The 24,918-nt window shown below is 40.4% G+C and overlaps 1 protein-coding gene across 15 annotated transcripts in view; it reads right to left on the reverse strand.

Annotated features, from left to right (window-relative positions):
• The window catches only part of M7BP (Myosin-7a binding protein), a 246,315-nt gene that overhangs the window by 20,530 nt on the left and 200,867 nt on the right, over positions 1–24,918 (reverse strand). For 14 of the 15 annotated variants that reach the window (XM_073991463.1, XM_073991462.1, XM_073991469.1 and 11 more), the window contains 3 exons: positions 24,274–24,406; positions 22,965–23,522; positions 1,835–22,642 (listed from right to left, as the gene is read on the reverse strand). In XM_073991463.1, the coding sequence (XP_073847564.1) occupies positions 1,835–22,642; positions 22,965–23,522; positions 24,274–24,406 (21,499 nt within the window). The remainder of the gene's footprint in view (positions 1–1,834; positions 22,643–22,964; positions 23,523–24,273; positions 24,407–24,918) is intronic. The other variant, XR_012413346.1, reaches the window with a different exon arrangement.

Below are 24,918 nucleotides of genomic sequence, written 5' to 3' on the forward strand. Positions count from 1 at the left end.
TGGCCCACATCTTTACTTGTTGTACCCGTTTCTATTTCCATTTCTTTTGCTTCTGTTGAGTTCATCTTATGTATCTTATCGAGTTCCCACATAGTTTCGGAATGACCCCTTGAAGCTTCTGGTGGTACTGGTAAGTCGACGGTTAATACAAATATTTCCTTGAATCGCTTTTGTGACTCAGAACTTTCACTCGGCTTATATTCCATAGACAAATCGGAGGATACTTCAGATGATGCCATGCTATTTTTCCCAGCTACATTTTCATTTACTGTGGCCACGGATGCATCGGAACAAGTTGACAAGGATATGGCATTACTTCTTGCCAAAATTTGATGCTTTCTTCCTTGTTGTGGCACATTTAATAAGGCCTGCTGCGTTTCGGACACATTGCTAGAATCTTGACTTATTTGTGATATATTGTCATCATCAGAACTTGAGTCTAAGGAAATTTCATCTAAGGATATCATTTCGTGAGATACTTTTTCCAATTCATCACTTTCATCTTTCTTTATTTCTTTTGCAGATTTAAGATTCTCATTGGATATATTCCTAAGCAGAAATTCTGATACCAAAGAAAATGCATGAAGGGGTTCCTTTACAACATCTGTGGAAATGCTTAAACCATTCACCGCAGATTCTGCTTCATGACTTCTTTGGAGAGTCCCCATTGCTTCAACAGCTTGTGTGGCCAGAGCAGTGACCTTTCCAGGACATGTATCCTCTCCAGAATCTGTTATTACTTTCTTCGATATCATTTCATATTCCGTTGCCAAGGACTCAATTATTTCGTTCGCAGATATGTCATATTCTATGGAGCTGGATTTCGGAGTCAAATTCATTGCAAACTGCAAATCCTTTTCAGCAGTAATAATGAACGATTTCGAGAGGGATATGGGCCTCTCTTGCTGATTCTCTTTCTCAGAGGTAATCGGTAAAGTTTGTTCAATGTTTGCATCGGTGTCAGTTGGCTTCTGCTTGTGGCTCTCCAACTTTGAATCTGTTTCTATGATTGTTTTCGTATCTAATATGGGAGTTAGTTTGGGGATTATATCACTTATACCTTCTGCCATGGAATCCGTGGTAACTGTGGTATCTGAAACCACTTCCTCTTCCACTTTTAAGTCTCTTTCTGGTGTAATTTCTGGGGGTTTGGCTTTGGGCATCTCTTGACTTGTTGAATCTTGGGTTGATGTTATCTTCAAGGTCGTAGTTGATCGCCTTGTTTTATATTCTGGCTTTGTGGGCACACCGGCCATTAGCAACAGTGGTATTCGTGTACTTATGGACGGGGGAGTTTTCATTGTCATCATAAGTGGCCCATCAAGTGGTGAGAAATCTTCAACTATGGTTGCATCATCTGCAGTACCTGTGGATTCTAAAGAAGAAATTTGAACCTCCAAAGATTCGGACAGAATTCCTGTGGGATCATTTAACAACTCTTGTAAAGGGAGGGCATTCAGGGGTTCTGAAGGTTGGCGACTTGTTGTTTGGGTATGGGGTGCTGGAGTTTCTAATCCTAACTCAGCAGGTTTGTGTTGCAGAATTTCACTCCGCAATAATGTGGAACTCTCTAGGGTAGGAGGTTGGGCGTATGGTTGGGATTTTGCAGTTGCATTTTCATTTGTTTTGTGGCTCAGTACGGTGGGTTTTTGGGTTTTTATATCAACTTCACCAGATATTTCCTCCATGGCATCTATTTCCGAATTTCCGAGATCAATTGAAAACGTTTCCATAATAAGTTTTTGTTGTATTTGTTGATTTGGCAATTGTTCTGAAACTTCTACGCTAGATGATATTTCTGAATCATTACATGGTTTTATATCTTGAATGATACCTGATGGGAAACCTGTTGCTGCAATATCTTGAACTGCAGAAGACAAGGGCAAGGTTGCTTCAGATTTATCTTCAGAGGTTATAGTTTCAGGAGAAATATCTAAACTTTGTATGGGCGAAATCAATTGGGTTGTCGAACAAACTTCTTTTAGACACATTTTTGTTGTTTCAGATTTCTTTGAGATCTCTTCTTTCGAAGCTGTAGATATGGAAATTTGTTTTTCGGGAGACTCTAATACAATGTCACTGTTTCCACTACAGCTTTCATCTCTCACTTCAGATGTTAAAACACCAACAGTAAGACTCTCAGCTGGTGGAGGGACAGGTTGTGAAATAATTTGCGCGGAGGATTTTGTTGAAGCTTCAACGTTCTCCCTGATCCTGCCATCAGCTATTGATGATGTGGAAGTCACGTTCTTTTCATCGGCACCTAAAGGCAAAGGTTGATCTTGAGAGCATTCTGAAATTTCCAGACTTGCTGAACTATCCGTAACAGGAATAGGATCATCAACAGATAAATTTTCATGTGGTGGAATTACAGATTCCGAAACGATTGTTGAAGACTCCTCATTATTCTTCATAATTTCCTTTTCAACAGCTGCAGATTCTGGTTTTTCTGAATCTGGGGAAATTCCAATTGGTAAAATGTCATTATTGGAGGCTTCAATTTCGGCTGTCGCAGTGGGCGCTGGCTCACTTATAGCTGATTCTACATGCGATGTTGGAACTGTTGGGTACTCATTTGAGGTTGGAACGTCTGCACTAGGAGTTTTATGTTCCGAGATCACAGATTCTGAAACGATTGCCGGAGACTTGTCTGTTGATCCTTCAAAATTGCTCTTGATTTGCTTCCCTTCAGAGGATTCCGATGCTGGCTCATTTACAACTGTTCCCTCACTAGATGTGGGAGCATCGCCAGTTGGCACCTCATTTGACGCTTGAGCAACAGTTTGCGAAGCGATTGTCGAAGGATAATCTGCTGATTCTTTTTGTTCACGTGGCTCCGAAGTTGGCTCACTGACAACTGATTCTACAGCCGATGTTGGAACATCGACTGTAGGTTTTTCAGTTGAGATTTTAACGTCTGCACAAGGAGTCTCGCAAGTCGAGATCACAGATTCTGAAACGATTGTCGAAGATTTTTCTGTTGACGCTTCAACATTGTTCTTGATTTCATTGAGTTTCGTGGATTCTGAATCTGGCGCATTCACAGCTGTTGTAGAAGGATAATCTGCTGATTCTTTTTGTTCATACGGCTCCGAAGTTGGCTCACTGACAACTGATTCTACATCCGATGTTGGAACATCGACTGTAGGTTTCTCAGTTGAGACTTGAATGTCTGCACAAGGAGTTTCACATGTCGAAATCGCAGATTCTGAGACGATTGTCGAAGATTTTTCTGTTTGCGGAGCGATTGTAGAAGGATAATCTGCTGATTCTTTTTGTTCACATGGTTCCGAAGCTGGTTCACTGACAACTGATTCTACATTCGATGTTGGAACAGCGACTGTAGGTTTCTCAGTTGAGTCTTGAATGTCTGCACAAGGAGTTTCACATGTCGAAACAACCGATTCTGAGACGATTGTCGAAGATTTTTCTGTTGATGTTTCACTATTGCTTTTGATTTCTTTGAGTTCCGAGGATTCCGTTGTTGGCTCATGTACAGCTGTTTCCACATCTGATGTTGCAATATCGCCAGTTGATTCCTTAGGTGACGATTGAATGACTTCAGAAGAAGTTCCACATTTTGAGATCACAATATGCGAAGCGATAGTCGAAGAATGATCTGTGGATTCTTTTTGTTCAGATTGATCTGATGCTGGCTCACTGACATTCGATGTTGAAACATCGACTGCAGGACTTTCATTTGGCGCTTGAATGTCTGCACTAGGTTTTTCATATATCGAAATCACAGATTCCGAACTGATTGTCAAAGATTTTTCTGTTTCTTTCATTTCTGAGGATTCCAATGCTGGTTCGATTACAGTGGTTTCCACACCTGATGTTGGAACATCGTCAGCTAATTTCTCTGTTGACATTTGAACGTCTACACCAGGGGTTACACATGTCAAAATCACCGATTCTAAAACGATTGCCGAAGAGCGATCTGCTGATTCTTTTTCAGATGTTTCCGATGCAGATTCATTCACAGCTGGTTTAATAGTCGCGGTTGAAACGTCGTCAGTTGATTTTTCAGATGAAGTTTGAACATCTAGACTAGAGGTTTCAAATACCGAAACCACAGATTCTGAAACGACAGTCGACACATGTTCGGATGATTCGTTTTGCTCCAATAGCAGCTCACTAGGAGTTTCGCATGTTGAGATCACAGCTTCTGCAATGGCTGATTCTTTTTGTTCAGGTGTTTCTGATGCTTGTTGGCCGATAGCAGATTCTACCTTTGATACTGGAAATTCGTCAGTTGGTTTTTCTGGTGACGTTTGAACGTCTAGAGTAGGAGTTTCAAATGTCGAGATTACAGATCCAGAGACGATTGTTGAAGAGCGATCTGTTGGTACTTTTTGCTCGGATGTTTCCGGTGCTGCCTCATTAGCAGGTATTTCTACATCTGATGTTGGGACATCACAAGTTGATTTCTCTGTTGACGTTTGGACGACTACACCAGGAGTTTCACATGACGTTAGCATAAACTCTGAAACGATTGTCGAAGAGTGATCTGTTGATTCTTGTTGTTCAGAGGTTTCAGATGCCGAGATCACAGATTCTTCAACGATTGTCGAAGATTCTTCAATATTCTGCTTAATTTCTCCTTGTGTAGAAATTTCTGATGCTAGCTCACTGGCAGCTGAGATCTTTGATAATGGAATTGAAGACTCCGATATTTTACAACTTGAGTTCGAAGCTTCAGATTTATTGCCTGGTATGTCTGATGGAACATCACTTGGCTCCTTTGTATTATCAGCTTCCATCTCCTTGGTATAACTCTTAGCCTCTTCAACAGGCTCTACTGTTGAATGGACATCTTGGGTTGCCTGCAGAGCTTCTGCCAACTCCTCAGCTAATGATACACTACGTGGCAAATCGCTTGTTACAATTTCACAAGTTTCTACTGTATCCTCTTCAATTTGGCTAGCTGGAACTTCGGTTTCAGTTTCAAGTAGTAGTTCTACAGAAGAAGTAGGTTCCGCCACATCTGAACTAATCTTAATTGTTTCTGATCTAGACAATGAGATGTGATCATCGGGTTGAGATGTAGAAGCGTTATTTAATGATTCAATAGCCTTTTCTACTTTCAAATCCTGTAATGATTTGGAATCTTCTGTCTGAGTGGTATCCATAATGGGACATACTTCCGTTACAGGAGTGTCATCATTTTCTATAGCATTGGTTGCTTCCAGACTAGCCTTCTTTGAATCCACCTGCTCTTTCAGAGCAGTTTCAATATTAGCCGAGGAAGTCATCACACCACATACTCCTGGTCCAGAAGATTCCGTTTCGCTGGCAATGATTGTTTCTTTGGCCGTGGTCTGTGGTTCAGCTATTTTGATTTCACTTTCAAGCGTTTCTTTTGGAACTACTTGAATCGTTTCCGATTCAGCAGATGATGCGGAACATACTTCTGGTGCAGATAGATCTGTACGAGGAACCTTTTTGTTAAGGTCATCTGTAATTTTTTCCTTTTCACAAATAGGAACTGTTTCCGTTGTAAGATTCCCTTGTGGAAGTGTTACAGATGAATCAGAAAGTGAACTTTCCGATTCATTTTGAGGTATTGCGGAATTCTTTTCAGATTTATTATCGTCAGGAATTGTCTGAACATTTTTGACAGCAATCGGATGCGATCCCTCATCCGAAGATGTTATTTTTATTGGATCGCTTTGGGATTCTTCTTCAACATTTTTAGATGTTTCCGTGCAAACCTGCTGTGGAACATTTGAAGTTGCCTCGAAAAATTCCTTCGGACTCGATTCTGTGGGAATCTCTTTACTATCGTCGGAAACTTTCTCTGGTGCTGGTATTTTTTCAGAATCAGTTTGAGGCTGAGAAATTTCTTCAACGGTTGCAGATTCCGCAGAAATTTGAGCAGTGGAAGTTGTTTCTTGGCTCTCTAGTGCGATCGATTCTATAGGATTCGCCATACTTTCATCGGAAACTTCATCTTTTAATGGAAGTTCTTCTTTTTCAGTTTGTTGCTGAGGAACTTTTTCATTTGAAACGGTTGGAGGTTCGTTAGGAAGTGAATTTTGATCTTTTGGTGCGACAGAAATTAGAACTGATTTCAGTGAAGCTGTAGTTTTTTCATGGAGTTTGTTTATACTCTCCTGAGGAGTCGAAATATTTTCAGCAATTTTGGAAACAGCAGAATGTTCCGTTAAAGCTAGTTCTTGTTCTAGTTGAACGGTAGGCTCTGTGGTATCTTCCGAGATTTCGGTAGATTCCTTGGCAGCCTCTAAGTGTTTCTTATCTCCAGCTTCAATTGGTGTTAACTTTTCTGGAGATTCCTTAGGATTATGTTCGCCTTGAGCGGTTGTTGATTTCTCAGGTTCTGTTATTGTTTGTTGTGGAATGGTTGTTGAACTCTCTTGAGGACTTGATGAACTATCAGCAGCAATTGGGGGAACAGAAGAAAGCTCGGCTTCCAATAATGCGACCTTTTCATTCATTTCTTTAGGTTCTACTGAGCTGGAGGATTCTACGGTCTCTTCTGAAATATTTTCTGATGATTTTTTATCATCAGTTGCTGTTTTATCTTTAGATTCAGTTGCATCGATTATCTCCTGTGTAGGAACCGGTGAACCGTTAGAAATGTTGTCCTCTTTTGTAATTTCGGAAACTGCCGGTTTTTCTGTTTCCGCTGCTTCTGTGGAAGGAGTTTCTTCAGGAACATTGGCAGAACTCTCTTGAGGAACATTCATTTCCATATCTTGTGCTACCTTAAGTTGCGAAGTTGACGACTGACCTTCTAACTGCTCAGCGGTTTCTTCTGGTGTTAAACCAGTTGATTCCAGCTTTTTATTATCAGCTTCAGTCTTATCATGCTCCTGAGGAGCAACAACACTTTTAACAATATCTATTTGTGATTCTGAAACTTCTGGTGGCAGAAGTTCAGACTTTGTTATAATCAATTCTGACACTTTCGGAACTTCTGCTATTTCAGTTTTCGTTGTTTGTGGGTTTGAAACTTCTGAAATGGCAACTTGTGATATTGGAGCTTCGGGTACTGAAACTTCAGACACGGGCGTTTCTGTCGCTGAAACTTCCGGTGGTAGAACGACTTCTTCTGAAGCTTCTGATAGTAGAACTTCTTCCGGTGGAACTACTGTTGCTGAAGCTTTTGTTTCTGGAGATTCTGATACTGGAGCTTCTTTCGCTGGAGTATCTGAGACTAGAGCTTCTGTCGCTGAAACTTCCGGTGGTAGAACTTCTTTTTCTGAAGCTTCTGATACTAGAACTTCTTCCGGTGGAACTACTGTTGCTGAAGCTTTTGTTTCTGCAGATTCTGATGCTGGAGCTTTTTTCGCTGGAGTATCTGAAACTAGAGCTTCTGATGACGGAGTTTCCGATGTCGGAACTACTGTTGCTGAAGCTTTTGTTTCTGGAGATTCTGATACTGGAGCTTCTTTCGCTGGAGTATCTGAAACTAGAGCTTCTGATGACGGAGTTTCCGATGTCGGAACTACCGTTTCTGAAACTTTTGTGTCTGCAGATTTTGAGACTGAAATTCTTGTCGCAGGAGTATCTGAAACTGGCGCTTCTGCTGACGGTGTTTCCGTTGTCGAAACTTGAATTTCTAAAGTTCCTGATGTTACAACTTCAGAAACATTAACTTCTTGTCGTGGAACTGAAGAAATTGAAACTTCTGTCGAAAGAGTTTCTGATATAGGAAGTTCTGATTCTGAAACTGGTGCCAACACAGTAACTTCTGATGCTTGTGTTTCCATATTTGTAATTTCTGATGCTTGAGCTTTTGATACTTGAACTTCTGATGATAATGTTTCCGATACTGGAACCTCTGATGACGAAGTTTCCGATAAGGGTACTTCCGATGGCGAAGTTTTAGATATTGCAACTTTTGAGGATGAAGTTTCCGATACTGGAAATTCTGATGTTGAAACTTCTGCAGCGGTTGCTTCCAAAGCTTGAGATTCTTTATCTGCGGATTCTGACTCTAGAGCATCTAGTTTTACAACTTCCGATACTATAACTTCGATTGCTGGTTCTTCTGATACAGCAGCTTCTGATGATGAAGTTTCCAATTGAGCCGAAACTGCGGAGTTTAACAAATTAGTTGATAGAGTATCTGGTTCAGGGACTCCGGGTGATGAAGTCTCCAATTGAGAAATTTGAGATATTGAGACTTCCAAAACCGTCGCTTTTGATACCTGAGTTTCTATGTTTGTAGTTTCTGATGCTTGAGCTTGTAATAGTGGACATTCAGATGCCGGAACTTCTGGTAATGAAGTTTCCGACAGTGGAACTTCTGATATCGAAACTTCTGAAATGGTTACTTCTAATGCTGGAGCTTCTGATCCTGTTGCTGCTGACTCTGCTATAGGAACTTCAGCTGATGTAGTGTCCGATTCTGAAACTTGTGATATTGAGACTTCCAAGACAGACGTTTCTGATGCTTGAGTTTCTTTGTTTGTAATTTCTGATAATTGAGCTTGTGATATTGGACCTTCAGATGCCGGAACTTCTGCTATGGAAACTTCCAAAACGATTACTTCTAATGCTGGAGCTACCGATTCTACTACTTGGGAATCTATAACTTCTGTTGGTGGAACTTGTGGTGATAAAGTTTCTGGTTCTGAAGTTTGTGATACCGAAACTTTTAAGACAGTAGAATTTTCTGATGCTTGAGTTTCTAATTTTGTAGTATCTGACACTGGGTCTTCAGATACCGGAACCTCTGATAACGAAGTTTCAGACACAGGAATTTCGGATATCGAAACATCTAGAACGGTTACTTTTAAGCCTGGAGCTTCTGATGCTACAACAGGACAAACTTCTTTTGCTGATGATGCAATCTCAGATTCTGAATTTTGTGATAACATCACTTTCAAGACAGTAGAACCTTCTGATGCTTGCATTTCTGCATTAGTAATTTCTAATGTGTGAGCCTCTGATTCTGGACATTCTGTTACCAGGACCCCTGATGATGTAGTTTGCGATGCCGAGACTTGTGTTATAGAAATATCTAAGGTGGCAACTTGTGATGCCTGGCTTTCTACAACTGTTATTTCTGATGCTGGAGCTTCTGAGGCTAGAGATTCTATTGCTGCAGTTTCAGACGACGATGATTCTAATACCGGAATTTCTGATATGGAGTCTTTAGAGACTGAAACATCGGACTTTGACTCTTCTAAACTTTTTATTTCTGTAGCAGAAACATCTGGAACTACAGTTTTGGTATTTGGAACTTCTGACCCTTCCGGTTCAGATGATTTTGTTTCAGACGTTTTTATATCGCATACTGTGACTAACTTCTCTTGAGGAAGAGCTGTACTATCATCTTTTGTTTCAGTTTGCGATGCCGATGCTGCTAATTCAGTCGAAGTCGGAGCATCTGTCTCTGGCGGTCCAGAAGAACTTTTATCAACTTCGGAGACTGTTGCGGTCTGTTGGGGAACCTCTGTTGACGAAACTGATTTGATTTCGTCTTCTGTTAAACTGGGAGATTCCACATCGACTTTAGAAGTAGTGTCTTGTTTGGACTCTTCCGTCTTTGGCAAATTAGATTCAGATCTTGTTTCTAGAGATGGTACTTCAAGTTTTTCATCTGGCTGTGGAATCTCTACAACAGAATCACTTTCAACCCTTGCAACAGAAGATTCGAGCGTACCGACTTCCTTAGATTCTTCGGTAGTAGAATCAACTATCTCACCCGATTTTCCTTCATCGTCCAACTTGTTGGGCTGCTCTTGATTTTCTGGGGGATTGTCTTGAACTGGAGATACTTCAGAAGCCGTGCCAATTGCAGTGGTTTTGGATTCCGAAGTATCACAAGAAGGTGCTTCATGTAGGAGAGAATCCGATTTAGTAACAATTTCTGTTTGCGACTTACAGGCCTCAGGATCAACAAGTTTGCCCGATGAGCTGGCCGATTCAGTTGGATTGTTAATTTCCGAAGTATCTTTTGCATTTGTGGATTCTTTTGGTTCAGTACTGGATTCTTCGGGAGTACTATTGAGTTGATTTTCTGAGGAACTAGGTACTTTCTCAACAGTTTCTGTTGTTGTTTCTCCAAGGGTGGAAATAGGTTGCGGCAAAGCAGCGGTTGGTATTTCTTTCGATTCCGAAACAATATTTGTTTCTGTTTTTGAATCTGCATTTGGAGATTGATCTTTAACTACTTGGGATATTTCTTCACTTTGGGAAACACAATTATCCGAGTCAACTGAGGGAATTTTTGCTTCTTCAGCTGTGGTTAAGTCATGGGATACTGTAGAGCCTTCGCAAAGATTTGGATCTAGGGATTTGGTAGTAAGAGGAGCTGATTCCGTCTCTGTGTTATTGGTGGAACCTACGGGAGGTTGGGTATTTTCGGTTAAGCTTTCCATTAGGCTAGTTGGTGTGGTGTTGTCGGAGGTGGAAACTTCATTGGGAGTTAATGCTGAGACATCGCTCTTATTTATTTCTTTTGAAGCAGCTGAAGACAATGTTTCATTGATAACGGCATTTGAGGAGGATTCAGGAGTATTAATTGGTTGTTCTGTATTTACTGGGGTATCTGAGGTTTGAGAAGTAATTGTTGTTTGGGAGGCTTCATTAGAAACATCTGTTGTTGGAATGTTGGGTACACTTGTATCATCGACAGTGGTTTTTGGAGGCATTGTTTGTTCTTCTACAGTTGATGGGGAAGGAGGAGATTCACCTGTTTTGATTTCGGAAGGTTCTGCAAGTTTTACAACAACTATATCAAGAGATTCTACCACTTCTTCGTTATCTTTGGAAGTTTCCGTTGGTACAGGTTCATCGGTAAGAGATGGTGGAGATTCTTGCATAATTTCTATTCGCTTTTCATTATTATCCGACGATGGTGTTGGTAGCGGTGCTTCTTGATTGGATTCCTCAGACACGTCTTTGACTGAGACATCTGCTGGTGGAGCAACTAATGATTCTGCCAACACTTTTTCTGTAGAAGACGAGGAAGGCAGAACTGTTTGTGAAGGCATATCTGTACTTGGTACTTCCGTTGGCGGAGTAGCCACCATTGCTTCTGATTCTTGAATCTCAGATGTTGTTGACGCAGGTGCTGTCGTTAAATCTGCTGATGCAGTGGTTTCTGGCGAAGATACCGCATCATTTGTCTCCTGCTTTTCTGAATCTCTAACAAAAGTATCACCAGATTCTGATTGGAGTTTTGAGGAAACGTCTGTGAGGTTAGGATATTCCTGAACTGTTTCTTCACTTTCTATTTTATTTGGGGTTTCTTTTGGTGCAGCGTCTGTTGATGATGCAGTTAACGTTGAATCTGCTGGCATGGAAGTGACTGAAGGTTCGGATTTCAATACCGCAGTTTCGGATACTTCTGAAAATTCATTCTTTGGTATTGAACTATCTGTGTGAATATCTTCAGGTTTTGAAACGTCAGATGGAGTTTCTGGCACAGGAGCGTCCGAAGCCAGAACTTCTGATACTGAAGCTTTGGATTCTTTTGATGCTTTTGACATTGAAAACTCAGTGTCAATATTTTCTGGTTTTGGAACTTGAGATGCCGGTGCTGAAATTGATTTATCTACTGGTACAGTGGATGATTCTAAAGTGTCCGGCTTTGTTGCATCTGGTGCTGAGTCAGACGTTTCTGACTTTAGAGGTGGATAATCTAATATTGCTGGTTCAGATGTTGATGCTGGTTCTATACTTGGCACTGTGTCTATATTTTCTGGTTTTAGAACTTCAGATGCTGGTACTGAAATTGGCTTATCTGCTGAATCTCCAGATGCTGGAACTTCTGGTGCTTGAATTTCCGATTCGGAAACTTCCGATGCAGAAACATCAGATACTGGATCTTCTGGTTTTGGTGTTGGATCTTCTGGTTTTGGATCTTCTGGCTTTGGTGTTAAAGTTTCTGACACTAGAGGTTCGGATATTGTAAGATCGGATGTAGGAACTTCAGGTGCTGAAGATTCTGTTAGCACAGTCTTTTCCTCGGTTGAAACTACTGATTCTGGAGCAACTTCTGACACTGAATCTTCCGAGGTAACAACATCCGATGTTGACATTTTGGATGCTTCAATTTTACCTGGGTTTTCAGATGTGACAGGTTCTGTGGATGTAGCATCCAACGCTGAGGCTTGGGATTCTGAAGTGTCTGCCACTGTTGCTTCTGGTTCGGAACCCAAAGCCGGTGTTTCTGATTCATTAAGTTTTCCACCTTCTTGGGCTGGAGAATCCAATATTGCAGCTTCAGATGTTGGTGCAGGTTCTATATCTGGCACAGGAACTGATTCTTGCGATGTAACGTTTGTCGAAATTTCTGGTGTGGCAGCTTCTAACGCTGAGGGTTGTGGAGCCTGAATTTCCGACATTGAAATTTCTGAAACTGAAACATCTGCAGCTTGATTTTCTGAAGTTGTGGATTCTGATGTTGGTATTTTGGGCTCTGTAGCTTCTAGTTTTGCAACTTCAAGTGCAGGAGATTCTGATGATGAATCTTCAGCTTTTGAAACTTTTGATAATGTAGTTGATTCCTGTGCTTGAACGACAGATTTTGAGTTTGCGGAAACTTTGGTATCTGTCTCAGAAGTTTCTAATTTTGTAGTTCCAGACGTTGGAGCTTCTACTTCTGAAGATTCTGATGCTGAAGTTGCTAAGGTTGCAGTTTCTAAAGCTGGAGTTTCGGTTTCTGCTGAAGAGGCGAATTCAGGTGTTGCAGCAACTGACTCAGAACCTTCGGATGCTGGCGCCACTAAATTAGCTTCAGATGATTCAGCTTCTGCTGTATTTGCTACTTCAATTTTATCTTCATCATGGGAAGTCACATGTGATTCGGATTCACGTTCGGTTTTTACTTCACTGCCCTCTAAAGGTTTTGTTTCCGCTTGAGCCTTATGCTCTGTAGGGTTTGATGTGGAAGCTTCCGGAGCTGATGTAGAAGCTTCTAATATAGAACCTTCTATAACTTCTGCCTTAGCAGGAACATCTGGCATTGAAGCAGCACCTAGTGCTAAAACTTCTGATGCTGTATGCTGTTCATCAGGAGTATCTGGATTTTTAAGTTCTGCTTGTGAAGCTTCTGATGCTGGAGCGTTCAATGTTTGCGCTTCTGTCACTGGAATTGCTGATCCTAGAGATTCGGCTGGTTCTTGTTTCAAAGCTGTCGATTCTGGCACCGATGCTGGAATTTCCGCTACAGAACCTTCTGATGTTGTATTTTCTGAAGGTGTAATAGTTTTTATTGGAGCTTCGGTTTCTGGAGCTTTTGAAGAGTCTAAAACTTCAGCCTCTAACGCTGCAGAACCTGACACACAGACTTCTGCCGCTTCGGCTTTCGCTGGAACTTCGGATACTGATGCCGCTTCGGACATGGAAACATCCGATGCTTGAATTTCTGACACTGGAACTTCTGATGCTGTACTTTGTTCAACTGGAATATTTTGCACTTCAGACACTGGATCTCCTGACCGCATAGCTTTTGATGCTGGTACTTCTGAAATGTCCGATACTGGTTGTGGTTTTTCTTTTGACGCTTCAGCATCTGGCAATGAAATTCCAGATGATGAATTTACGGATGTCGGAATATCTGTGGAAGCTTCAGAGGGCTTTGGAACTTCTGAAGCCGGAGAATCAGAAGTTGGTGCTTCGGATGCTAAAGCTTCCATTACTGTTTTGTCTGAAGGTGCCACATCAGAAGTTGGTGTTTCTGACTCGGAAACCTCAAGTGCTGGAGCTTTTGATTCTTTAGCTATTTCTGTTTTAACTGGAGCTACTGAGGCCGCAGTCTCTAATCCAGTGGAAGCTTCAGAGGGTTCTGGAACTTCTGAAGCTGGGGAGTCAGAAGGTGGTGCTTCGGATGCTAAAGCTTCCGTTACAGAAGTTGGTTTTGGTGTTTCTGACTCGGAAACCTCAAGGGCTGGAGCTATTTCTGTTGTAACTGGAGCTATTGAATCTGCGGAATCGGATGATGGAGCTTCGGATGCTAAAACTTCAGTTACATGTAGTTTTGATAGTGCTTCGTCAGAAGATGGAACTTCGGACCCTGAAACTGCAGATTCTTGAGTTATTTCTGATGGAACTTTTTCGTCGCTAGAGGGAGTAGCATTTGCAGGTGTTTCATTTTCTGTTGATATATCAATGCGATCAACTTTTGATGCAGTACTTTCTGTAGCTGCAATATCTGTTGTTGATGCTTCTGATTCTGAAGGTTGTGGTGCTGGAGCTTCTAATGTAGGAGTATCAGATGTAGGAGTTTCGGATACCAAGGCTTCATTGGCTGGTATTTCTGATGCTTCTACAGCAGATGTTGAAGCTTTTGGTTTTAAACTTTCAGGGGCTAGTACTTCCGATTGTTGAGCTTTTTCAGCTGGACCTTTTCCTTCACTAGAGGGAATCGCATTTGGATTTGTTTCTTTTTCGGTTAATTCTGGGGCTGCGTCATCTGAAGGGGAAATATCTGTTATTGCAGCTTCTGATTCTAAAGGTTCTGATGTTGGAGGGTTTGAGGCTGCAGCCTCTAATGCTGCACAATCAGATGAAGGAACATCGGATGCTAGTGATTCTTTTACATCAATTTTTGATAGTGCTGTATCGGAACTTTCAGGTGCTGGAGCTTCCGACTCAAGAGCTTTTTCGGCTTGTGTGGTTTCTTCAGTAGAGGTCGCCGTATTTGGATTTGTTTCTTTTTCGATTGATTCGTCGACTGCTGATGCCACATTTTGTGAAGCTGGAATATCTTTTATTGCAGCTTTGGATTCTAATAGTTCTGATGTTGGAGCTTCTAATACTGTCGGAGATTCAGATGCTACAGCTTCCTTAACTTCAATTTTTGATGGTGCTATATCAGAACTTTCAGATCCTGAAGCTTCAGGGACTTTTTCGGCTGTAACTGTTCCTTCACTAGAGGGAGCCTTATTTGCAGTTGTTTCTTTTTCAGCTGTTACCTCACTGACCTCTTTTGAATGGTCTTCGGGAATCGCTGTTGATGTAAAAGATTCTACGGTTTCGGGTTGTATTACAGTAGGTTTATCAGTTTCTGTTATCATTCCCTCTGTTGATAACTGAGGATCAGATTGTGTTATTTCCTGGCTTGGTGAAGGTGAATCTTGCTTTTCAGTCGATTTTTCTACTGCCACTGTTTGCACATTTTGATCGGGAGTTGATTCAGGTTTTCCATTCTCCCCGTTTGTTTCATTAGTTTGCTGCAGCGTAGTTGTTTCCGAAGGTTCTCTGGGATTTTGCTTCTGCGCTGTGTTTGCATTAAGCGGAACTTCGGTGATGTCGTTATTATTTATTTCACCTTCTGTTGTAGGAGCTTCTGTAGCTTCAGCAATAACTTCCTGAGGAATTGGTTGATTTTCAGAATCTGTTATAGCGTCACTATTAGTTTCTGTGGCTCCTGCTGTTGGAGGAGCTTCAGTTGCTTCAACTATAACTTCCTTAGAAATTGGTTGATTTTCTGAATCTGTCATTATAGCGTCACTAATAGTTTCCGCGGCGGATGTAACTTCAGTTTCACTACCACTGAAAGTGTCTTGAGTTGGAGATAATGAACTTATATCAATATTTGATTTCTGGAGATTAGGTGATTCCAGCGGAGTTTGATAATCTGCCTGTAATTCCGATGGTGGAGTTTTGTATGCTTCGGAATCCGAATCAATGGAAGGTGATTTACATGTTATATGGGTTTCAACTTTTTCTACAATCTCCGATATTTCTATTGATGGCGATTCGGGAGTTATTGGGGTCATAACTTCTGCAATAGGAGCCGAGATTATTTCTGAGGTTGGCTTAGCATCTTCTGCAACTGGATTTGATGTGATTACTGACTCATTTTTTATAGAAGTTGGTTGTTCTGAACTTTTAACATTCGCGACCGTTATCTCCGATACCTTTTCCTGTTGAGAAGTTTCTTCCGCAACCGAAATTTCTTCACTATTTTTCTCAGGTAATATTGCGGACTGTGATTTTTGTTCCGGTTCATTCTCTGTGCTTCGAGTTACCAGTGTTGATTCTGACACTATTTCTGCTGAGGATGAATCTGCTACAGATGAAACTTCTTCGGTCGTTTTCTCAGACACATCAGCAGACGTCGATATTGGGTTAGTGACAACATTGTCTATTGCTGGAGCTACAAAAGTTTCAGTTGCACTAGGGATTTCCGCTGTATGTTCTTTAGATTCTCCCACAGAAATTGATTCGGCTGTGACAGTAACTTCCACTGGGGTACATACTTCAGAAACAGTGGAAGGAACCTCTTTTTCAGATACAACTGTTTCAATTGTTGTCTCAGAAATCTCAGCGGAAGGCTTTTTAATTTTGGGAGCATCCTTTACTTCTAATGACTTTGTAGTTTCCTCTGAAACAGTAGGACTTTCAATAATAGCGTTTTCAGAGACTTCCACTGCTTTCGGATCAATTGAAGTATCTTCAGATGGGTTTGAAAGCTCTTCTTTGGATATTATTGATTCTGTGGTAACATTATCATCAATTTCCTTTGAACAGGTATCGGATGCCTCCTTCACAGTATCATCGGACACAGCCACTGGTGTTGATTCTGTTACCTCTAAAGATGTTGTTTTCTCAACTGGTGCTGATGCGCCCTCTGACAAAGATGAAACTTCTTTGTCCTTTTCTTCGGACGCTGCCACTGGAATTGGTTCTTGGGAAGAAGTTTCAAGAGCGGTTGGAATTTGCTCAGAGCCAAGCTCCTTAGAACAAGTTTCTGATGTTGTTGGGGTTTCCTTTGAAGTTACCGAAGATACTTCCGAGTCCTTTGAAGTAGGAACTTTCTCTTCTACTGCCGAAGCAGTTGATTCTTCAACTGGAATTGGAGCGTCAACAGATTTCTCTGAAGTGGTTTCTTTAGAAATTTCTTTCGCCGAATTCTGCTCGATATCAGATGCAGGTTGTGTGGTTGAATCAATTCCCTGGGAAACTGGATCTGTAGTTGATTTGGAATTTGGATTTGTAGAAATTTCCAATATTGATGTTCCTGCTGTCGAAGTAAGTGTGGAATCTGTTGTTGTGGGAACTTCAACGACATTTTCCTGAGATACTGCTATTGAACTTGTTTCACTAGCAGTGACCTCCGCCACTTCATGAACAACATCTTTAGGTTCCTCAACAGTTGGGTTTGGATTCGACTCGATAACAACTGTTTCATCAGATTTTGCTACAGCTGGGGTTTCTTCGGATGCTGCTTTATTATCGTCCTCTACATTTTTCTCAGTCGTTGTTTCAGATGTTGGTTCTGTGCTGGAATTAACATCAACAACTGTGGTTGGATTAGCCTTAGCTACATTGGCGATTTCCTCCACAGTTTCCTTTGCGTTCGTTTCTTTTGATGCCGAGGAAACATCTGCCACCTGTTCGATTGCAGCGACCTCTACTGCTGTAGGTGGCGTTTCTAAGGGCAACGATAGGTTTGAAGGTATTTCTTTGATTTGTTGTTCTGTTTCTGCGGAGTCTTCTTCCGTTTGTGATTTCTCTGCTAGGATATTTTCTTCTGTAGGCTCCTTAGCATCTAGTTTTCCAACATTCAATTGCGAACTTGATGCCGATGATGGAATTTGGGTCGGGGTTTCCTTTTCCTCAGTTGCTTGTGGTTCTTCTGAGGTAGATATTTCTACTGTGGAAACTTTTAAAGCTTCTTCCTCCTGCGTTGTTTCCATTATTTTGCACTCTTTAGAAGGTTGATCTCCAGTATTCGTAGATTTATCGACAGAACTTTGGTCTGGAATAGTTTTTACAAGTGTTTTCTGTGTTGTTGCAGGCATTTCAGATGGTGAATCCTGTTGAGTATCTAATGGCTTTTCAGGTTTTTCTTTTGATGAGGCTACATATTCTCCGTCAGTTTGTGAACCTACTGACTCAGCATCAGCCTTAGTTTCACCTTTTTCTGACGTGTTTTCTGTGGCGTTTGACTCTACTTTATTTTCAACTTCAGATGGAGTATCTTCTGTTTTTGGTGTCAGTTCATCGATAGTTTCCTTATATTGACTATCAGATGTTGGACTTACATTGGTTTCAGTTGCCGTTTCAATCTTTGTCTCTAAAGTTTGTGAACTATCATCTGGATTCGAAGGATTAGTGGGCTTCAAAGTTGCCTCTTGAGATTCTTCCTTAGTTGTGGGACTTTCCTCTTTTGTCTCTGTGGACAAAGAATCGCCAACAGTTACAGACTTGTCGACTGAGGGTAGTGTTTCAGACAATTCAGTTCCTGTTTCAACAATCTTAGATTCGGAAGGAATAGTTTCTGCAATATTTTCTGTACTGACAGCAGATTCAACCGACATTTTTGTGTCCTCCACTGTACTTTGCGGTTCAACTGCAGTTGCAGCGTTTGATTCTACTTCAGACGATGACAACTCTGCTGTTGCTGAATTTTCAATTGAGGAGTCTTCTGATTTCGATTCGATATCTTCAGCTTCACATGTCAAAGACTGAGATTCTTCTTTAGTCTCCTTTGGGACGACAGATATTCCTTCTTTTTCATCAGTTTCAGTTACTTCACTAGCATTCGATTCGCTAACATTTTCTTCGGCGTTATGGGTTGCAATTACCGGTTTTACATCTTCGACTGTTTTTGATTCTGTACAAATTTCAGATTCTTTGGTACCGATCGCTGTGGCGTCTACACTTTTAATAATATTTACGTTTTGAGATTCAGCATCATCTGTAGCTTTTGGAGGTTTTATTTCAGAGTCTAATACTTCCGCAGTTGCTGGTTTTGCAGATTCAACATCTTTCGTGCACGATTCTTCCATAGTCATTTTTTCAGATTTAATTTCTTCCAGAGCTACTTTTTCCGTATCGGAAGCAGTTATGGTTTCTACAGCTTGTACGGTTTTTTCCTCTTTTGCTGAAGGAACATCATTAACCTCTTGTTTTGAAGATAGATTTTCCCTAGGATTTTCAGCCAATGGTTCGTCTTTCTTTGGAGATTCTTCAGTATCTAAGGATTCCTTGAGAGATTTGACTTCACCTACACACGTATTATCTACCGCTGACTTTGTACCATCCACTTCTACTGAGCTCACGTCTTCTCCAGTTTCTAATTGTGCTCCAATGTTGGTCGAGATTTCTTCTTTCACGGCTTCTTTTTGAGGTTCACCTTTAATCACTTCTATTGCTGATTCTTGTGGTGCAACTGTTTCCTTTGAAACTTCTGCTTCAATCGTTGGCGTTTCGTGTAACTTATCGCATTGATCTTCAACTTCAGTTGCAACATTTTGGGGATCTACATCTGTGGATACTGCTGATGAACTTTGAGGCTCCACAGCTGGATCCGATGATGTATCATCCGCTGCATCTTTTGGAGCTTCAACTACATCCTTTGCTTCTTTTGATTCTACTACTGGAGTTTCAACATGACTGGCTGATATTCCTTCTGTTGCTGGTTTGGCAGATGACTCCGCCTCATGAACTATTTCATCCTCGGATTTTTCAGTTACAGCTGCTTCCTGTGACTTTTCTTCAGTAGCATTTTTATTTACTTCGGTTGCCTTTTGAGCATGCACGTCAGATGACGATGTTTCTTCTACCACATCTATGTTTATAGTGGATATCTCAGCCTGAGGAGCTATTTCTGCTTCGGCTTTTTTAGTTTCAATTTTAGGAGTTTTAAAAGTCTTTGTTGCATCCTGTAATTCAACTTCTCCCGCAGTCTCATTCTCATCAGCAGCCTTTTGAGAATCGATTTCAGCCTGAGGTACTTCTTCTACCACAACTGTGTCCGATTTTTGAGATTCAATATTTGTTGCATTTACTTCTTCTGACTTTGGACGCTGGACGTCCGTCTTATCGACTTCAGCTGTGCTTTCTTCTGATACTGCCTGTGGTTGCACAGCAGCCTGAGATACTTCTTGTCCCGATTGAGGTTCAACTTCAGATGGTGTTTCCACCTCTGATTTCAAGGGTTCAACTTTAATTTCAGTTACCTCTTGTTGTGCAACATTTTGAGGCACATTTTCTTCTTTAGTTGTTTCTTTCGATGTTGGTTTTTGTGGTTCAAGTTCAACATCAATTGATTCTTTCTCTGTAGGAATTTGATTTTCCACTTCTGGCGAAGATACTTCTTCCACTATTAATTTCTGAGGCTCAGAATCTGTAGGCGTTACACACTCTTGGACTGGTTTAGCTACTTCTTGGTCCACTGGTTTTTCAGGATGCCCTTCTGTGGGAGATTCTACATTATGAGACGCAACTTCATCAAATTGTTTCTGGGGTTCAACTTTAGTTTCAGAAGCTTTTTCCTCAGATGCTTCTTGAGGTTTAGCTTCTGTAGAAAGCAAGTCTGCTGAATGAGATTCGATTTGTTCCACCGATGCAGATTCTTTTTCTATTTCAGTTGCGTATGAGCCTTCAGCAATGGAATTTTGGGGTTCAATTTCAGTCGTAGAAACTTCTTCTGTTGTGGATTTTTGAGATTCAATTTCGGTAGTTGCCAGGTTTTTAGCTTCTCCTTCGACAATTGATACCTTATTCATCGATTCTTTTGGAGGTTCAACTTCAGTAGGAGCAGAATTTTGGGGTTCTGCTTCAATTGTGGATCCAAGATCTTCCAAGATTTTTTGGGGTACAACCTCTGCTTCTTTTCCAGACTTTTCTTCAGGGTCTGAAATAACAGTTTCTTTTTCAGATACATCGCCCACAGTTGAAGTTTGAGATTCTGGTGCTGGTTTTTGAGTTTCAACTTCAGTTGTTGTTGAAACATTTTTATTTGAAATCTCAACTTCCGATACAACTTTCTCAACTATTTCAGTCTCGCTTTCGGTAATTTTTTCACCCTCATCAGCTGCTGGTAGATCAATTTGTTGCACTGGACTTGAATCTGCATCTAACGCTTTGTCCGTAGTTTCCTCTATCGCTTTCTCAACTATTTTTATAACCTGAGAATTAGTGTCCCCAATGGGAGTAGGAACATCTGTTTCTACCTTCGGAGTTTCAGAAGTTTCTATATCAGATTTTATAGGTTCTGTAGTCGATGCTGGTTCTGGACTTCCTTCTGTGTTTTCACAAATAACAACCTCTACTTTATTTTCTTTTTTTAGTGGATTCAAGGGTAGGGTTTGAATGTGAAACTCAATGGTGGGTAGTTCCGTAAATTCTTCTTGTAATTTTTCTAAAGTCCCTTTACCAGAATCAGAAATAGAGTTTTGCTCTGATTTTAAGGAATTTTCTGAAGTTCCAGCAGCCAATTTGGCTAATGTTTCCAAAGTTGGTACATCTAAAGGTGAGGAAGTTCCATCAGTTTTCTGATCATTTTCGTCCGATTTGTTATTTTCACTTTGAAGAGAGCTTCCAGCTTCAGTTAATTTGGCTTCTGTCTTTTCACCATCTTCAGATAATGTTAGCTCAGCCTTTTCGGTATCTATATTCTCCTTTAGGTTTTCTAATTTTGCTTCTAGTACTTCCGATAGTTTTGCTTGTTGGGCTGATGTCTCAGTTTCTTCCTTTATAGTTTGAGGTACTTCTTCTACTGCTGAAACTGAAGAAACAGTTTGTGTCTTCTCTGAGGGCGTTTCTACAAGATTACATTCTACTGATTTGGTTGTGTCTACAATTTCTTGTTCAACATGGCATTCGGGTATATCAACATTTTGCACTGCCGATTCCTCTTTAGTTCCAGAAGTAATTTCTTTCTCAGGCTTAATTTCGCTAGTTTCCGATGATACTGTATGTTGCAATTGAGTTTCTGTGCCAGCAGTATACACTTCTTTTATCTCTATGACGTTTTCAGTAGATTCTTGGTTTTGTTCCTCGTTTTTGGTTGACGTGGTTTCCACAGTTTCTGATGGTTTTTCCTGTTGGTCTTTAGTTTCAATGTCCTTTTCAGTGGTAGCAGTACCTGCCTGTTCCACATCTTTTGTTTTCGTAACGATTTCAGTAGATTCCTCGGTTTTGGTTGCTGCATTTTCCACAATCTCCGAAATTTGTTCATGTAAATCTTGAGATCGAATTGTCTTATCCGCTTCAGCGATAGTCGCGGCAGCTTCTTCTGCTTCTCGCTTTTCTAAAATTTCTTCCTCCAACTTATCTGTTTTCTCTTCAGGTTTATCCACAGTTTCTTCGGGGATATTTTGAGGCTCGCATAACTTTTCTTCAACCATTTCTTTCTTTTCCGCCTCTTTTGTTTCTACAGTTTTGAGAACTTTATCTTCATTTTCTTCTGTTTCCTTGGTTTCTTCATTCTCCTTTGTAATTTTGTTTTCAACAATTTCTGTTTTCAAAGTATTATCCGTGGAGTCTTCACCACTCAACGAATCTCCAGCATTATCTTCCATTTTATCTGGTGAATCTGAAGTTTCAACAATCGTTTCCAATACTGCCATCTTATCCAAACATTTTTCAGCCAACTGTTCCTGCTCTTCAAGTTCTTCTGGTGTGGGGAAATTTTTCAAATCAAATTCTGTCAATTCTTCTGGTATAACTCCCAAACTGTGGGGGTACATTTCCTGAGAGCGTGCCTTGATTTCGGCTAATGCCAAATTTTTCAATTCGTTCATTGTTATTAATTCGGCTGTTGTTAAAGCTGCTGGTTCATCTGCAGCCGGAACGGCCAACATTGGACCTAATGCCATGGCTGCTAGAATTTCAACAACTGAAGGTGTACGTTCAGAGGGTGGTTCTACCACCTCAACGGTGCTAAAACCGATACAACCTTCTGTATCGGAAATATCTTCACCTGTTTTTTATAGAATGAAAAATGACACATGTCGAAACGAGAAGAGACGAAATTGTCAGCCCAAAACTCATGCATAGATTTATTTGATTTTCGGGAAAGCTTTTCAAGGGAAGGGGAAAAGCAAGATTGTTACCTTACAAAAACAAAACTCAAGACAAATCTAAAAACAATGGAGAACGGAACGTGGTGGAGCCTAGCACTTCATCTAAAGGAAGGAATATTGATCTGTAGAGGTGGCTTATATCTAAATGCATGTAACAAAATAATAAGTTCTCTTAAGCTAGGAACGAAAAGGAATGAAAGCAAATGAAATTCCACATACCTGCCAAGGGATTGCTGCTGCTGCTGTTTTCGTCTTCAAAGCCCATTGGTGGATTTAGAACCTCTAAATTCTTTTGATCTTCCTGGTTATTGTTGTTATTTCCGTTTTGCTGGCTGACATTTGTGTTTATGGCTTCATTTTTACTGGGAGCATCAACATTGACATTGCGTGTTTCGGCATAGGCTTCTTCCTGATCCAGCGGCAGAGTATTTGAAATCATGCTGCTGCGTTCAATCAATTCATCCAAAACCATTTTACTGTTTTGTCCACCAATCACATGTTTATTGAATAAACGATTACTGACTGGATCTAAATTGGCACGCAACAAATCCATTGAAGAATCATCGGTATCCGAACCCAATTCCGAAAGATCACTTATTTCATCAGCCGTCTTATCACCGATTTGGGCGCGAACATCTTCTTTGGGATCAGGTACCAACATGCCAACACTTGATGTTGAAATTGAACCACCGGCCAAGGAAGGTTTCTTCTTTTTGAATAGCCAATTGTTCTCCCAGGCACTGTCACCGACAGCACTTGAAGTCACCGACATATAATCTAAAGAGAGAGAGTGAGTAAAATGAAACGATAAGAAAAAATGGAAATTGGAACGTGATATAAAATTAAACAAAGATCGCAGTTTGAAGGTAAGATTAAGTTAAATAATCAAGCTAACAATGGAGGAATTCTGGAACTATGGAACTGGAACTATCGTTACCCACTACAATATGTAGTAATTTCAACGCAAAAATAATTACAAATTTTAAACGTAACTTAGCCGCACGGTTGATATAGGTAAGTCTTAGTGACGGATTTAATTTTTTAATTTAATTAATTTTTCTTTTTTTATTTATTATTAGCAAAGTTGCCGAAATTATTCGAAACCAAATTCCCTCGAGTTGCAAATTCCCAAGCTGCCGTTTTTCGTACAATGGCAAAAATAAAACATTTAAGGTAAAATGAAATAAAAAGAAAAAAAATGGAGCTACGAGGACCAAATAAGAGTTACAAAAATCTAAAGGTAAAATGAAATAAAAAGAAAAAATACTGAAGCTACGACAAGGATCCCATAAACATTTGAAGGAAAAATAAAATAAAAAGAAAAAAAAATGGAGCTGCGAGGACAAAAAAGTTTTACAAAAATCCAAAGGTAAGATGAATGAATATGAAGATAAAATTTTGTAGGTAAAATGAACTAAAAAGAAAAAATTGGAAACTATTTTTGACTAGAATTCTTAAGATCTGATTTTGATTTTGCTTAGATTCTTTCCCTGCCATTTTTTTAAATGTATCTCCTCATAATACTCACCATCATCCATCTCAGATTCCGTGGCAATTACAGATAGATCTGGTAATGGAACCATATGAGTTGCCAAATAGTCACTCATAACAGATTCACGGCCAGCATTCAACAACAATTCCGAAGATTTGTCTTCATTAGTCTGAAAGAAAAAAAAAATCAAGCTTATGTCTATCCATACGTTTAGATTAAGAACAAGAGTTTAGAAGAAATTACAAAAGATTGGGTTCCCCAATAAATTAGACTCGAAAAATATCATCTCAGATTCCGTCAAGCTCCGAAGGGGGATGCTGATTTTTTTAGATACTAAAAGGGGTGTAATTGTAAGAGTCGGCTCTGGTGTCTTCTCAGATGAAGCAAACATATCTACATCCACAAAGCTACCTGACGACTGCAGTGTCTTTCAGGCGGAGATACTGGCCATAAAGGAAGCTTGTATTATTCTGTTACAACTCCACGTACCAAACTCAATAGGAATTTTTGTCGCCGTCAAGCGGTGCTCCTTGCACTAAAATCAAACTTTGCCACATCAAAGCTAGTGAAAGATTGTAAAGAAGAACTTGCTAAACAAGGGCGTCTGTCAAGAGTAACTCTCACCTGGATCCCAGACCATAAGGGACTTGTTGGGAACGAAAAGGCGTCAGTCGCAACACC

The sequence above is a fragment of the Musca autumnalis genome, unplaced genomic scaffold (assembly GCF_047663935.1).
Source record: "Musca autumnalis isolate F117 unplaced genomic scaffold, ASM4766393v1 scaffold_5, whole genome shotgun sequence".
Classification (NCBI taxonomy): Eukaryota; Metazoa; Arthropoda; class Insecta; order Diptera; family Muscidae; genus Musca; species Musca autumnalis.